Here is a 14,444-nt window from a genome sequence, read left to right as displayed (position 1 = left end):
TTGATGTAAGCCACGGTGGTAGCGTTGTCCGACAATACTCGGATCGCCTTTCCTCGTACGAGGGGTAGAAAAGCTTGCAATGCCAGACGGACCGCCCTGGACTCTAGGCGGTTGATAGACCACCGGGTCTGATCTTCTGACCACAGACCTTGAACCGATTTCCCTTGGCAAACTGCACCCCAACCGGAAAGACTGGCATCCGTGGTCACCACTGTCCAGTTGGGAAGGAGAAGAGATACTCCACAGGAAAGATGTTTGGAATCCAGCCACCAGCTCAGGCTGGAGCGCGCCTGACTGTCGAGAGGCAGTGGAAGATAAAATTCCTCTGAAATCGGTTTCCAGCGGGAAAGCAATGAAGACTGCAGCGGCCGCAGGTGAGCGAATGCCCAAGGGACTAACGCCAGCGTGGAGGCCATAGATCCGAGAACCGTCAGGTAATCGCAGACTCGCGGACGGTGCTGAGACAAAAGACGTTGCACTTGAGACTGTAGTTTGCATATCCGTTCCTGAGAGAGAATCACTCTGCCCCGTTTTGTGTCGAAGACAGCTCCTAGATACTCCAAGGACTGAGTGGGTTCCAGATGACTCTTGTTGTAGTTGACTACCCAGCCCAGGGACTGCAAGAATTGAAGCACCTTGGCTACCGCCTGCCGACACAAGCTCTCTGACTTTGCCTGAATCAACCAATCGTCGAGGTAAGGGTGAACCAGGAGGCCTTCCCGACGTAAGTGCGCCGCCACCACCACCATCACTTTCGTGAATGTCCGAGGCGCTGTCGCCAGGCCGAACGGAAGAGCCCGGAACTGGAAGTGTCTTCCCAGAATGCAAAACCGCAGGAACCGCTGGAACGCTGGTTGGATGCCCACATGAAGGTATGCTTCTGTGAGATCTAGTGACGCAAGGAATTCTCCTGGCCGCACTGACGCGATCACCGAACGAATGGTCTCCATCTTGAAGTGAGGGACCCGAAGGCATCTGTTGACTCCTTTCAGATCCAGAATGGGTCGGAAAGTGCCGTCTTTCTTGGGAACTTTGAAGTAAATGGAATAACGGCCCTTGCCATACTGATCGACCGGAACCGGAGAGATGGCCCCCAAGCTTTCTAGTTTTCGAATGGTGTCTAGCACCGCCACCTTCTTCATGGGATCCTTGCAGGGCGAGATCAGGAACTTGTCCGCTGGAATGCGAGCAAAATCTAACTCGTAGCCGTGTCTTATCACATTGAGGACCCACTGATCCGACGTAATGCTGGCCCATACCTCGAGGAACAAGGATAGACGCGCCCCCACGTTTGGGACAACGTGGTGAGGACGCAAGGAGGGATGGGCCGGCCGAACTTCATTGCGAAGGCTTGGACCCCGCACCCGATGGGGCCCCTCCTTGCCTGCCAAAGCGTTTACCTCGAAAGGACTGCTGCCAGTGAGTGTTTCGAGAAGAGGACGATCTATAAGAGGACCCGGTGGATCTTTGTGGCCTGGACTTTCGGGGACCCCGGAAACGAGCTCTGCTGGAAAACGAAGAGCGCGCCCGGGCCCTATCCTCTGGCAGCTTAAACGCTCGGTTCTCGCCTAGCGAAACCATCAAGTCATCTAACTCCTTTCCGAACAGCAATTTCCCTTTAAAGGGTAACGCCCCGAGGTGAGCCTTGGACGAACCATCCGCTGCCCAGTTGCGCAGCCAAAGGAGACGGCGTGCCGACACTGCCGAAACCATGGACCTAGCTGAAGTGCGTAAAAGATCATGGAGCGCATCAGCCCCATACGCAATAGCTGCTTCCAACCTATCTGCTTGGGAAGACTCCTCCGGAGAGAGATCTGCATTAGCCTGCAGAACCTGGGCCCAGCGCAGACTAGCTCGCATGGCGAAGTTCGTGCAAATGGCGGCTCGCACTCCCAGGGCGGAAACCTCAAAAATCTTTTTGAGTTGTACCTCCAACTTCCGGTCTTGAATATCCCGGAGGGCCGTAGCTCCCGTGACCGGGATGGTAGACCTCTTCGTGACAGCAGACACTGCCGAATCCACCTTAGGAAGTCTGAGGAGCTCCAGCGCCTCCTCCGGTAAAGGATAAAGTTTATCCATGGCCTTGCTGACTTTCAAACCCAGCTCCGGAGTATCCCATTCCTTGAATAGGATATCCGTAGATGAAAAATGAAAAGGGAAGGCGACTGCCGGCCCTGTGAGACCGAGCAGAACAGGATCCATATTCGCCTCCTGGCGGACCACCACCGGGGGAGCCTCAATCCCCAGCTCCTGGAGAATAGCTGGGATGAGAGGTGACAGTTCCTCCCTGCGGAATAGCCGAACTACTTTGGGGTCGTCCCCGTCTAAGGCCTGTGCACTTTTCCCTGCACTGGGCTGCGCCGTTCCATCCGGTGCTGCCGTCCCGGCCCCCATCAGGGGCTCTTCGGAGGCCTCAGAATCCGTTCCGGAAAAATCCTCGGAATCCGATTCTTGCGGGAGCCCCCGGGGAAGTCGCTTGTCCCTGGACGAGCCCTGGGCCATTTCCGCACTCTTCCTGGCCTTCTTTTTCCGTGGTGGGGACTTGCGGACAGCCGCACGCGAGATTTTCCCCCGTATGCGCTTGTTGCGCTTATATTTGAGGACTTTGCGCAGCAACAGCGCAAAGTCCTCAGAAAATTCTCCGGAATCCGCTGAATCGCTACACGAATCCTCCTGGGACCGAATCCCCTCCGAGGGGACCTCTCCCGCCTTGGCACGCTGCGGGGAAAGCGCGAGAGGCAGAGACGAAGCCCCCACCGTCTCCCTGGAAATTTCCCGGCCGGTGGCCAAAATGGCTGCCACTCCCGCGCTAAGCGGGAACAGCTCCTGAGGCGTGTCAGAGGGGCCCCCACCTCGCGGCGGCGATCGCACGACCCTGGACCGAGCTCCCCGAGGTGCTGCTGAGGTGCCCTCATCACCCGGGACACAAGCCGAACAAAGGCTGTCCCGGGAGAGACGCGCGCGCGCCGAGCCGCAGGCCTTGCACTGCGAACCGCGAGGCATGCCGGCGAACGCGGGAAACAGAGGCGCGACGAAAAAAAAAGTTACCTCAGAGGAAAAAATTGAAAATTTAAAAAATGATCAAAACGGTGCAATTCGGCGACCTCCCCCCAGCTGGCGACGCCCCCTCACCGACGAAAACGGAGCGGCAACGCCAAGGAACGGAGAGCCGCAAGAAAATAAAAGTAAAACTTTTTTTTTTTACAGAAAAAAGCGCTGTCCCTGGTTCTGAAAGCCCTTTTTCCTGCAGGGGTGAGTGAACCAGGCTCCCTGGTGTCACCCCTGACGCTGCCACTAGTTTAGCCGGGTCCTCAACCCTGGCAGCGGCCTCAACCGGGGGAGGGTAGTCCCCTCAGGACCTCTCAACTCCCCTGGGAGGCAGGGCACCCGGGAAAGAATTAAAAAAACAAAAACCCAATTTAAACAATTAAACTAAGACAAAAAACTAACTCAAAATCAAACCTGACTAAACACCAGAATCAGGTCAGGCAGAGGCTGTGACTGGACCTGCACCATCTACTGGAGACAGAGTAAGACTGGGGGGCTGTGACTGGCACAGGGGCTTATATATGGCTCCGCCCACAAGTTTTAGTCTGTCTCCATCTACTGGTGCGGAGTCACAACCCAGGTGTCCTGGACTGATCCTGGTACGTACAGGGAACATTCTTTCACAAGATTCATTCAGCCTTATTAATCTGGGATCAGGAACATCAAACAAACGTTTGTCAGCAGAACCCAAGGTTCTGGTGGGGTGATAGACCTTCAAAAATGAGCTAATACAAAGCGGAGTATCATGATTTAAAGCCTTGTGAATCAATATTAGAATGTTAAACTGAACCCTCCATGTAACTGGTAGCCAATGTAATGCATGAGATTCTGGTGTGATATGGTCCGAGGATGCGCTAGAGCTTCTCATGATCCCGAAGGTGGATGCCTCTGTGTCAGCAGTTACTAAGAAGACGACCATCCCCGTGGCCGGTGTGACAGCACTGAAGGATCTTCAGGATCGGAAACTGGAGGAGCACTTCAAAAATACTTTTGAGGTGTCTGCCCTGGGCATTCGAGCAACTATGTGCAGCAATTTTATGTTGAGAGCCGGTTTGCGCTGGGTGCAACAGCTACAGGCTATGTCCTTATCTGAGTCAGAGGCGTGACATGCTGAACGTCTGGAGGCCATGGTGGCGTATAGTGCTGATGCCTTATATAAACTCATTTGGACTTCCTCAAGAACTATGATGTCGGCAGTTTCGGCTTGGAGCCTCCTCTGGCTGAGGAACTGGACGGCCGATGTTTCATCCAAGGTCCAGTTGGGTTCATTGCCTTTTAAAGGAAAATTGCTGTTTGCCTTCCCGCTCCACTTCAGAGCCAGTCGGCGGTTTCGTCTGTCCAGGCCTTCGAGTGGTTCTCAGAGACATTCCTCTGGTAGGCAATCATCTTGGAACCAGTCCTTTCGGGGACGCAGTTCAGGCAGGGATGCCTCCTCCCTCGGTGGTGGAGGAGCCAAATCCGCACAATGAGGTGAGGCCGGTCCACTCCTCAGTCCCATTGATCGGGGGCCAGCTGGTTCTGTATTACAAGGAGTGGGTCAATATCAAGTCGGATCAGTGGGTCCTAAATGTGATAAGTCAAGGCTACGCCTTAGAATTTGCTTGTCCGTTAGATCAGTTCCTCATCTCCCCTTGCTCTTATCGTGCAAAGAAATTGGCAGTGCGGGAAACCGTCACTCGTCTATGCCAGCTTCGGGTCTTCGTGCCTATTCATAGTCCCCAAAAAGGAAGGCACGTTCAGGCCGATCCTCGATCTCAAGGTCAACGTCACTCTCAAGGTCCCTCGCTTTCGGATTACCAGGTTCAGTAATCACCTCGGTGCACAAAGGACAGTGTACTTGCATATCGGCATCCGTCCCAACAATCAGAGATATCTGAGATTCATGATTCTGGGGGAAAATTTCCAGTTTTGTGCTCTGCCTTTCGGTCTGGTGATGTCGCCCAGGACCTTTACCAAGGTGATGGTCGTGGTGGCGGTGGCGCTTCGGAGGGACGGAATCCTGGTTCATCCTTATCTGGACGACTGGTTGATCTGGTCCAAGTCGGAGATCCTCTGTCGAGAAGCAGTGGACGTAGTCCTCCATTGACTGCGCTCTCTTGGTTGGATAGACAATCTGAGCAAGATTCAGCTAGTCCCTTCCCAGCATTTAGAGTTTCTGGGGGAGCTTTTCGATACCAGGTTGGGGAAGGTTTTCCTCTCCGAGGATCGGATTTCCAAGTTACAAATGCAAGTTCTCAGCTTATTGCAGAAGTGGGTGCCCAGGATCTGGGATTACTAACAAGTTCTCGGGTCTATGGCTTCTACCCTGGAGTTGGTTCTATGGGCGTTTGTGCATAGGCAGCCTCTTCAGTCAGCATTGCTATCCCGTTGGGACCCACAATCAGAACAATTTCAGCTCCTGCTCCCCCTGCCGGAGTTCGCTCGATCCAGTCTTGCCTGGTGGCTCCTGCCAGTCAAGCTAAGATGGGCGTGGACTTGGAAATACCAAACTGGACAATAGTCACCACCAATGCCAGTCTCTCTGGTTGGGGAGCGGTGTGTCAGAACCAGTCCATTCAAGGCCGGTGGTCGACAGAGGAAGCCTCATGGTATATCAATTGTTTGGAAACGAGAGCTGTATGTTTAGCCCTGCAAGTGCTTCTACCCCTGGTGAGGGGCCATCCAGTGTGTGTGTTGTCGGACAGTGCGACCATGGTGGCTTACATCAATTGGCACCAAAAGCCTAGCAGTAGCTCAGGAGGCCCAAGAGTTGATCAGATCGGAGGAACGGCATGTGGATTGAATAGCTGCCTCTCACATAGCGGGCATGGACAATGTGCAAGCGGAATTTCTGAGCCGGCATCAGTTGGACCCCAGAGAGTGGGAGCTGTCGGAGGACCACTATGCCTCATCCGACGAAAGTGGGGCATACTGGGCATGGATCTGATGGTGACTTTTTGCAATGCCAAAGCCCCATGGTTCTTCAGTCGGCAAAGGGAAAGAGGGGCAGAAGGAGTGGATGCGTTAGTTCTGCCTTGGCTGACAGGAGTCCTTCTGTATGTGTTTCCGCCTTGGCCATTGGTAGGCAAGAATTTGTGTCGCATAGAAGTCCATCCAGGCGAGGTGGTTCTCATTGCCCCAGAATGGCCGAGGTGTCCGTAGTTTGTGGACTTGGTCAACCTGGCTGTGGACATTCTGTTGCGGCTGGCACATCTGCCCAATCTTCTGCGTCAAGATCCCATCTGTTTGGATCAGGCAGATTGCTTTTGTCTAATGGCTTGGCTTTTGAGAGGGAGTGCTTGAGGAATAAGGGTTATTCAGAAGGACTTATCATGACTCTCTTGCAATCTAGGAAACCTTCCACTTCCCTGGCATACGTGAGAGTTTGGAAAGTATTTGAGTTGTGGTGGACCCTCGGTGAGCCTCAGTTGTGGATGTTTTAGCATTCCTATAGGACGGTTTGACTAAAGGTCCTTCCTTTAATTCCCTGAGGGTTCAAGTGGTGGCCTTAGGCTGTCTTCGATGCAAAGTTGGTGGAATTTCTTTGGTGGCACATCCAGATGTGGTGCGTTTTCTTAGGGGGGCTAAGCATTTACGTCCTCCGATCTGAAAACCTTGTCCATCATGGAACCTTAATGTGGTCCTTAAAGGCTTGTGTGCTGCCCCCTTTGAACACCTGAAGCGATCTTCTATGAAGGTCCTCACTTTGAAAGTGGTTTTTCTGGTGGCAATCTGTTCAGCTTGTCGAATTTTCACGCTTCAGGCCTTGTCATGAAGAGAGCCCTTTTTGAGAAATTCAGATACAGGAGTTTCCCTGCAAACAGTCCTGTCCTTTTTGCCGAAGGTGTTTTTTTCTTTTCTCTTGAATCAGTCAGTGGAACTTCCATCCTTCCCAGTTTTGGATCCCGCTTCTCCTCATGCAAAGGAATTGCGTCAGTTAGATGTGAGGTGTGCTTTACTTCATTACCTGAAGGTTACAGATGACTTCTGCCTGTCGGATCATCTTTTTGTGTTGTGAAGTGGTGCCAAAAAAGGTCATAAGGCTTATATCAGTTAGGGTCATCCTGTCCTTGAAGGATTTCGGGCACATTCGACTCTGTCTCAGGCGGCGCCTTGGGCCGAATGGCAGCAGGGTTCACCGCAAGAGATCTGTTGAGCGCGACCTGGAAGTCATTGCACACTTTCGCCAGGCATTACCATTTGGATGTTCAGGCCCCAGAGGCCATGGGCTTTGATGAAAGTGTAATTTGAGCGGAACTCTCACAGTCCCACCCCTCTTAGGGAAGTTTAGGTACATCCCAGGAGTCTGGACTGATCTGGGTACATACAGGGAAAGGAAAATTGGTTCTTACCAGTCCAGAGTTCCCGCCCTCTGCAGGAGAGGGGAATTAGAGAGTCGGCTCAATCTGTTTTGTTCTACTTTCTCTGAAGAAAGCACAGGCTGTTTTTTGGTCCTGCATAGAGATTGTGTGGGCATTGTTGGGATTCCCAGGTTTTCTTTTCCCACTGCTCCTTCAGGGCAGATTAGTTAATTCTTTTTTTTTTTTTTGCAATTTATACTTTATTAGTTTTTCAAATACACATTCATGTATTCAATAATTTCCATACTCTTCAAAAAGTAAATATATTCATACCATATAATAACACAAATAACAATTTAACCAGTAACATTCATATATTGGCTGATTATATCCCAATAATAAGGGGGGTCTTTAAAATAAAGTTTAAACAAAAAACAAATAAGATACAGAGAGAGAGTGAGGTCTCATTAATACTTAAACCATTTCTGTTGTTAGAGCCTGATTTAACTTTTCAAGTTCTTTATCCCTTAAAAAAACTTCCATATGCTCTGGCAATGTAAAGACAAATTTTTTCCCTTGATAATTAACAAAACATCGACAGGGGAACTTTAAATAAAAAGTTGCCCCAATCTCTAATGTTTTGGCTATTAATTTAAGAAACTGTTTCCTATGACTTTGAGTAGTCTTGGAAACATCCGGAAAGGAAAAAACTTTTTGCCCACAAAATAACATTTCACGGTTTTTTAGAGATTTCTCAAAAATGATCTCCTTGTCTCTTTCCTGAACAAAGGACACGAACAATGTTGTCCTTTTATGTATCACATCCAAGGAATCTTCCAAGAATGTTGATATGCCTGGGGATTGTAAATCATCCAATTCCCCAGGTCTATCAACTCTCTTCAACGGGAAATAGTAAATCTTTGAAATAGATGGAATTTCTTCATCTTTATAGGCTAAAATTTCTTTTAGATATTTAAGAAACATTTCAAATGGAGATATTAATCTAGTATATGGAAAGTTTACATACCGTAAATTCTTAATCCGTAACATATTTTCTAAATTCTCTATTTCATTATGAAGTATCAGATTATCTGATACTCGTATACTTTCCACACTTTGTACATTCTGAACATTAGTTGTTAAAGAATTTACTTTAGCCTCTATTTCTACCAACTTTTTCCCTTGTTCAATTATTTCACTTTTATTAGAATTTACCATCGTTGAAAGAGAAGAGTTCATTTGAGAAACGTTAGAATCAAGTTTTAACAACATCCTCCACAAGTCCCCTAATGTCACTTTGGAAGCATCCATTTCCACTGGTTGGTTGCTTACTTGTAATGACGCTGTTGTGCCATTAACTACTTCTTGATGTAAAGAAGACAAAGTTTGTGGAGATTCATGACCTACCTCACCGGATAGGACTCCCTCTCCACTTATATTGGCAGTCTTACTTCCACTGGAACTATCCAAGGATGCTGCCACAGGGGGTTGTGAAGGCATGGAATTTATGCCGGGACTCAGTGAGACTTCAAAAGAGTCTCCATTGACGTTCCCTTGTGGCATGTTGAGCCGACTCAAATGAGCGTCCATTGGTCCGAGCTTAGGAGTGAGAGGAGACGAAGTGTAGGCTTTAGCTTTCCTTTTCCGCCCCATAGAAACAATATAACTTTCAACACTCACTCAGTCCAAGGCAGTCAAAGGCGGTCAAAGCCAGTCTAAGCCGCGCGCGCCCCTTCGGCGCGCGCGGCTTAGGCGACGCGCCGGCGGCGACTAAGCGCCGCTTCTCGCGGGGTTTTAAGCCCGGTCCCAGGCAGTGATGTCACTCTCGGCAACTCACAGTTTCTTACAAGAGATTGCGACACCTGGTATGCAGCGGTCCTCCTCTCTCTCTCGAGCTCCTCCAACCCCGTCCAAAACGCCGCTTCTCGCGGGGTTTTAAGCCCGGTCCCAGGCAGTGATGTCACTCGGCAAACTCACAGTTCTTACAAGAGATTGCCGACACCTGGTTATGCAGCGGTCCTCCTCTCTCTCTCGAGCTCCTTCCAACCCCGTCCAAACGCCGCTTCTCGCGGGTTTTAAGCCCGGTCCCAGGCAGTGATGTCACTTGGCAAACTCACAGTTCTTACAAGAGATTGCCGACACCTGGTATGCAGCGGTCCTCCTCTCTCTCTCGAGCTCCTCCAACCCCCATCCAAACGCCGCTTCTCGCGGGTTTTAAGCCCGGTCCCAGGCAGTGATGTCACTCGGCAAACTCACAGTTCTTACAAGAGATTGCCGACACCTGGTATGCAGCGGTCCTCCTCTCTCTCTCGAGCTCCTCCAACCCCGTCCAAACGCCGCTTCTCGCGGGGTTTTAAGCCCGGTCCCAGGCAGTGATGTCACTTGGCAAACTCACAGTTCTTACAAGAGATTGCCGACACCTGGTATGCAGCGGTCCTCCTCTCTCTCTCGAGCTCCTCCAACCCCGTCCAAACGCCGCTTCTCGCGGGGGTTTATTAAGCCCGGGTCCCAGGCCAGTGATGTCACTTGGCAAACTCACAGTTCTTACAAGAGATTGCCGACACCTGGTATGCAGCGGTCTCCTCTCTCTCTCGAGCTCCTCCAACCCCATCCAAACGCCGCTTCTCGCGGGGTTTTAAGCCCGGTCCCCAGGCAGTGATGTCACTCGGCAAACTCACAGTTCTTACAAGAGATTGCCCGACACCTGGTATGCAGCGGTCCTCCTCTCTCTCTCGAGTTCCTCCAACCCCAGATTAGTTAATTCTGAGGTTATTTTTGGTTTTTCACTTCTGGCTTGGGTTCAATTCAATACTGAGTGACTGCAGATGGCACCTCGAGTTATGTAGCAATGTCAGTAAAACTTTCGCTGTCTCCATCTTCTGGAGGGGAGGCACAAACCCAGGAGTCTGGACTGATCTATGGTACTATAGGTAATAAAAATTAGCAGGTAAGAACCAATTTTCCTTTCTTTGAGATGTGCTGCAATCTCTTTTTACAGGCACCAGATGGCGTACGTGACAGATGGCTGCTGGAGCCCCACCAGACCCACCGTATTCTTCACTACCAAAATGGATGGGACCCTTGATGTTTGGGACTTCGTGTTCAAACAGAGTGATCCTGCTCTCAGCCTGAAGGTAACAGCTTGCCATCTCATGCCTTAAGTTTTCTACATGCAGGTCTGCAATATTCAGAGTTCCTGCTCCTCCTTGTTCCACTTTAAAACATTTCTAGGACATGTCTAGGAAATGGGTCGCAGCATTTTATGAAAGAAAAGGACATTTTTGTCCTTCATCTTCCTCCATACTGTTTTCCAACTAGATCTCATCAGGAAGTCATTGCGCATGGCCATTTCCCTTTTTCCTTCCCCTCTGCCTCTCATCAGGGAGCCATCTTGAAAAGTCTGGCCCTCTTTGCAGACCCATTATGCACTTTTCTCTGCCATTGATACTAGCTCCTTTGACTGAGAGAAAAAGATGCAGCTGTCCCCAGATGTTTTTCTGTAAGCTGTCAGTAGTTACCATTGTCAGAGCTGCATGTGGCTGAACCTTCCCTATGAACAGTGGATACTCCTTCAGTGGGATATTCAGCTGCTCTGCTTGGCAGTATGGACAACTGCTGGACCATAATTCCAGTCAAGGTGTTTCCAGTGGTCATTGTGTAATAGCAGTAATGCCCATAAGTGTGCTGTACAATATGTTCCATAGAATAGATAGGCACAAGGTAGAGGTATCTCTCCCTTTTGATGGTGGCTCTTGCATTGTAGTGGATCACGTACAAAGTGCCCATTCCTTTGGCAGACTGAGGAAACATTGCTATTGGATTTCTGGGATTTTCTTCTCTCCCCCCCCCCACAGGTGTGTGACGAGCCCTTGTACAGCCTCCGCATACAGGATAATGGACGATATATGGCTTGTGGTGCTAAGAATGGGACAGCAACGTTACTGGAATTCTCCTCCGGCCTTTGCACACTGCAACGAAATGAAAAAAACCTAGCCACAGCTGTAAGTCATTCTCTTGGCTACTAGCAGCGAATTGGGGCAGATTCCATATCTCACAATTCACACTTTTTGGGGTGCTCTGTGATACAGTAAAGGACATTAGTGGGAGAATGTACAGTCTGGGATCACTTCCCTGGGAAAGAGAAGATTATGGGGAGGGTGCTGTGGCTTGAGCTTATACACTAAGAGGGAAAGTGAATGTGGACAGGAGGCATTGGTTCTGCATCGTACAAAAGCTGGGCATTTTGGTGGGAATCTGTTAGTCCGGTTTGCTCACTGAGTGCCTTGAATACCTACTGAGACAGATCCTAGTGGGGAGGGCAATAATAGCTCTGGTAATGCTTACAAGGTCTGTTTGATGAATTTGCTGTACCTTTTGTACATGTTTTTTGTGTTCTTAAACAAATTCTGCCTTTTACTTAACAGCAGAAGCTTACTCCCAAAAATTGCTTTCTACAAAAGCATCTAAATTTGTGAAACCCACAGGTTCCCAGGGTTCTTTGTGAATACTGACCTGGTATCAGGCTGGTCCTACAGAGCACTCAGTACTTTCCACATTTCTCTCCTCTTAGATGTTTGATCGAGAGACAAAGAGAGAAAAGATCTTGGAAGCCCGTCACCGGGAGTTGCGGCTAAAAGAACGCGGAAAATCTGAGCAAAGTAGACAGTCTGATACAGCGGAGAAACCAGGGAGCGTGGAGGAACAGATTGCCACAGCTGAGAATGATTTCTTTGAGATTTTGGAGGCAGAAAACAAGAAGCGTGAGAAAATGCTAGCCAAAAAGAAAGAGGCTGAGCTGGTAAGTACAGCACACCATACCGTACGCAGATCACAAGAGGCCACTACTGCACAGTCCAGCCCACCATACCATATGCAGATCACAAGAGGCCAGTACAGCACACTCCAGCCCACCATACCATATGCAGATCACAGAGCCAGTACAGCACAGTCCAGCCCACCATACCTTATGCAGATCACAAGGAGACCAGTACAGCACAGTCCAGCCCACCATACCATATGCAGATCACAGAGGCCAGTTCAGCACAGTCCAGCCCACCATACCACATGCAGATCACAAGGAGACCAGTACAGCATAGTCCAGCCCACCATACCATACGCAGATCACAAGAGGCCAGTACAGCACAGTCCAGCCCACCATACCACATACAGATCACAAGGAGACCAGTATAGCACAGTCCAGCCCACCATACCATACGCAGATCACAAGAGGCCAGTACAGCACAGTCCAGCCCACCATACCATATGCAGATCACAGGAGGCCAGTACAGCACAGTCCAGCCCACCATACCATATGCAGATCACAGAGGCCAGTACAGCACAGTCCAGCCCACCATACCACATGCAGATCACAAGAAGACCAGTACAGCACAGTCCAGCCCACCATATCCATATGCAGATCACAGAGGCAGTACAGCACAGTCCAGCCCACCATACCATACACAAAGCACAAAAGGCCAGTACAGCACAGTCCAGCCCACCATACCATTCGCAAAACACAAGAGGCCACTACAGCACAGTTCAGCCCACCATACATATACATATCACAAGAGGGCCAGTACAGCACCGTCCAGCCCACCATACCATATGCGATCACAAGGAGACCAGTACAGACAGTCCAGCCACCAATACCATATGCACAGGCCCAGCACCACCGGGTGTGGATCGGGTTCACCAGCGGCAGAAAAAGCCAGCAAGCAGTTTCGTATCCGGGGGGGGGGGGGGGAGAGAAGGGGGCTGTGTTACTTTGACAGCTCATCCCACCATGGCCTGAAGAGAAATTCACATCCAGGTGCCCCTCCTCCTTCCTGCCTGCACAGCCCCGGAAGAAAAACTTTGCCAAAGTCGCACAGGCAGGAGAGAGGAGGAGCAGCATCAGCCGCTTGCAGAGGAGCAGTAGTGAGTGTAGCAGGGCAGCCGCGGATCCTATCTTGGCGGCAGCCCAAGAACAGGAGGCCCAGTAGCAGGGCCGCTGTGGATCCCACCTCGCAGCAGCCTGAGAAGATCAGGGGCACTGCGGAGCCCATCCCACGGTGACAGGCAAAGAGGAGGCCAAGAGGTGAGAGAGAGGTTGAGGCCCTGTAGGGGGTGTGTGTGTGTGTGTGTGTGTGTGTGTATGAGAGTGAGTTGAGAGACTGTGTGTGGGAGTGAGAGCCTCTATAATTGGAGAGACAGCATGTGAGAGCCTTTGTGTTTGTGAGACAGCATGTGAGAGTGAGAGCCTGTGCCTTTGTGTGAGACAGCATGTGAGAGCTGTGTGTTTGTGTGAGATAGCATGTGAAGTAAGAGAGCCTGTGTGTGTGAGAGAGATAGCATGTGAAAGAAAGTGTGTATTTATGTATGAGAGACAGCATTTGAGAGTGAGAGCAGTGTGTGTGGGTGAGACAGCATGTGAGTGTGAGATTATGTGGCCTGCGGTGTGTATGTGTGAGAGAGAGACAGCATGTGAGAATGAGAGCCTGAGTGTGTGTTTGAGGGAAGAAAAGAAGACAGGTGGATAGAGGAAGAAATAGAAAAAAACAGAGACCCTATGAAAAGAATTGGCCGAAGACCAAGAAAGGGAAGGTGGAAAAAAAAGCCTGTAACCAACCAGTTAGAAAGCTAATATCAGATAAAAAAGGTAAAAATTAAAAAAATCCTTTTGATGTTTTAGGTGATTGGCATACGTTATCTTTGGGAATGTGCAAAAGCAGCACTTTCTTTATGCCAATCTCGTGATGTACGAGATCAGTATGGAGGAACTGGAAGCCCTGCAAATTTTTAATACCGCGGGGCCTGCACAGAGGAGGCAGCAGAATGGGCTTCAGTGCCAGTAGCAGCAATCGATGCCTCCCCAATAGCCTCGAGGCAGCAGTGACAGCGGCAGCAGAGGAATGAGAGAGGCTCCAAGGTTGCTGGGAAAAGAAACGTGTGTGTGTGTGTATGAGAGAGAGAAAGAAAGAGAATGGGTGCTACAGATGGATTCCAACCTGCCAGCAGCTGAAATGAAGATGATAGCCTGTCGTTGCTGGTAGATCCCAACCAAAGAAAAGCTGGAGATGCCTGCGGGTTTGTCTGAGAGAGAGCGTATGTGTGTATGAGCTTGTGTGTGTGTGTGTG

General features: G+C 50.1%; 1 protein-coding gene across 2 annotated transcripts in view; it reads left to right on the top strand.

Moving 5' to 3' along the window:
• The window catches only part of DNAI2 (dynein axonemal intermediate chain 2), an 83,499-nt gene that overhangs the window by 56,484 nt on the left and 12,571 nt on the right, over positions 1 to 14,444 (top strand). For both annotated transcript variants that reach the window (XM_029599245.1, XM_029599244.1), the window contains exons 11-13: positions 10,327 to 10,462; positions 11,183 to 11,329; positions 11,899 to 12,126. In XM_029599245.1, the coding sequence (XP_029455105.1) occupies positions 10,327 to 10,462; positions 11,183 to 11,329; positions 11,899 to 12,126 (511 nt within the window). The remainder of the gene's footprint in view (positions 1 to 10,326; positions 10,463 to 11,182; positions 11,330 to 11,898; positions 12,127 to 14,444) is intronic.

Source organism: Rhinatrema bivittatum, chromosome 4 (genome assembly GCF_901001135.1).
Source record: "Rhinatrema bivittatum chromosome 4, aRhiBiv1.1, whole genome shotgun sequence".
Taxonomy (NCBI): domain Eukaryota; kingdom Metazoa; phylum Chordata; class Amphibia; order Gymnophiona; family Rhinatrematidae; genus Rhinatrema; species Rhinatrema bivittatum.
The sequence above is the reverse complement of the archived record's forward strand: the minus strand, read 5'-3'. Positions and strand labels throughout refer to the sequence as shown.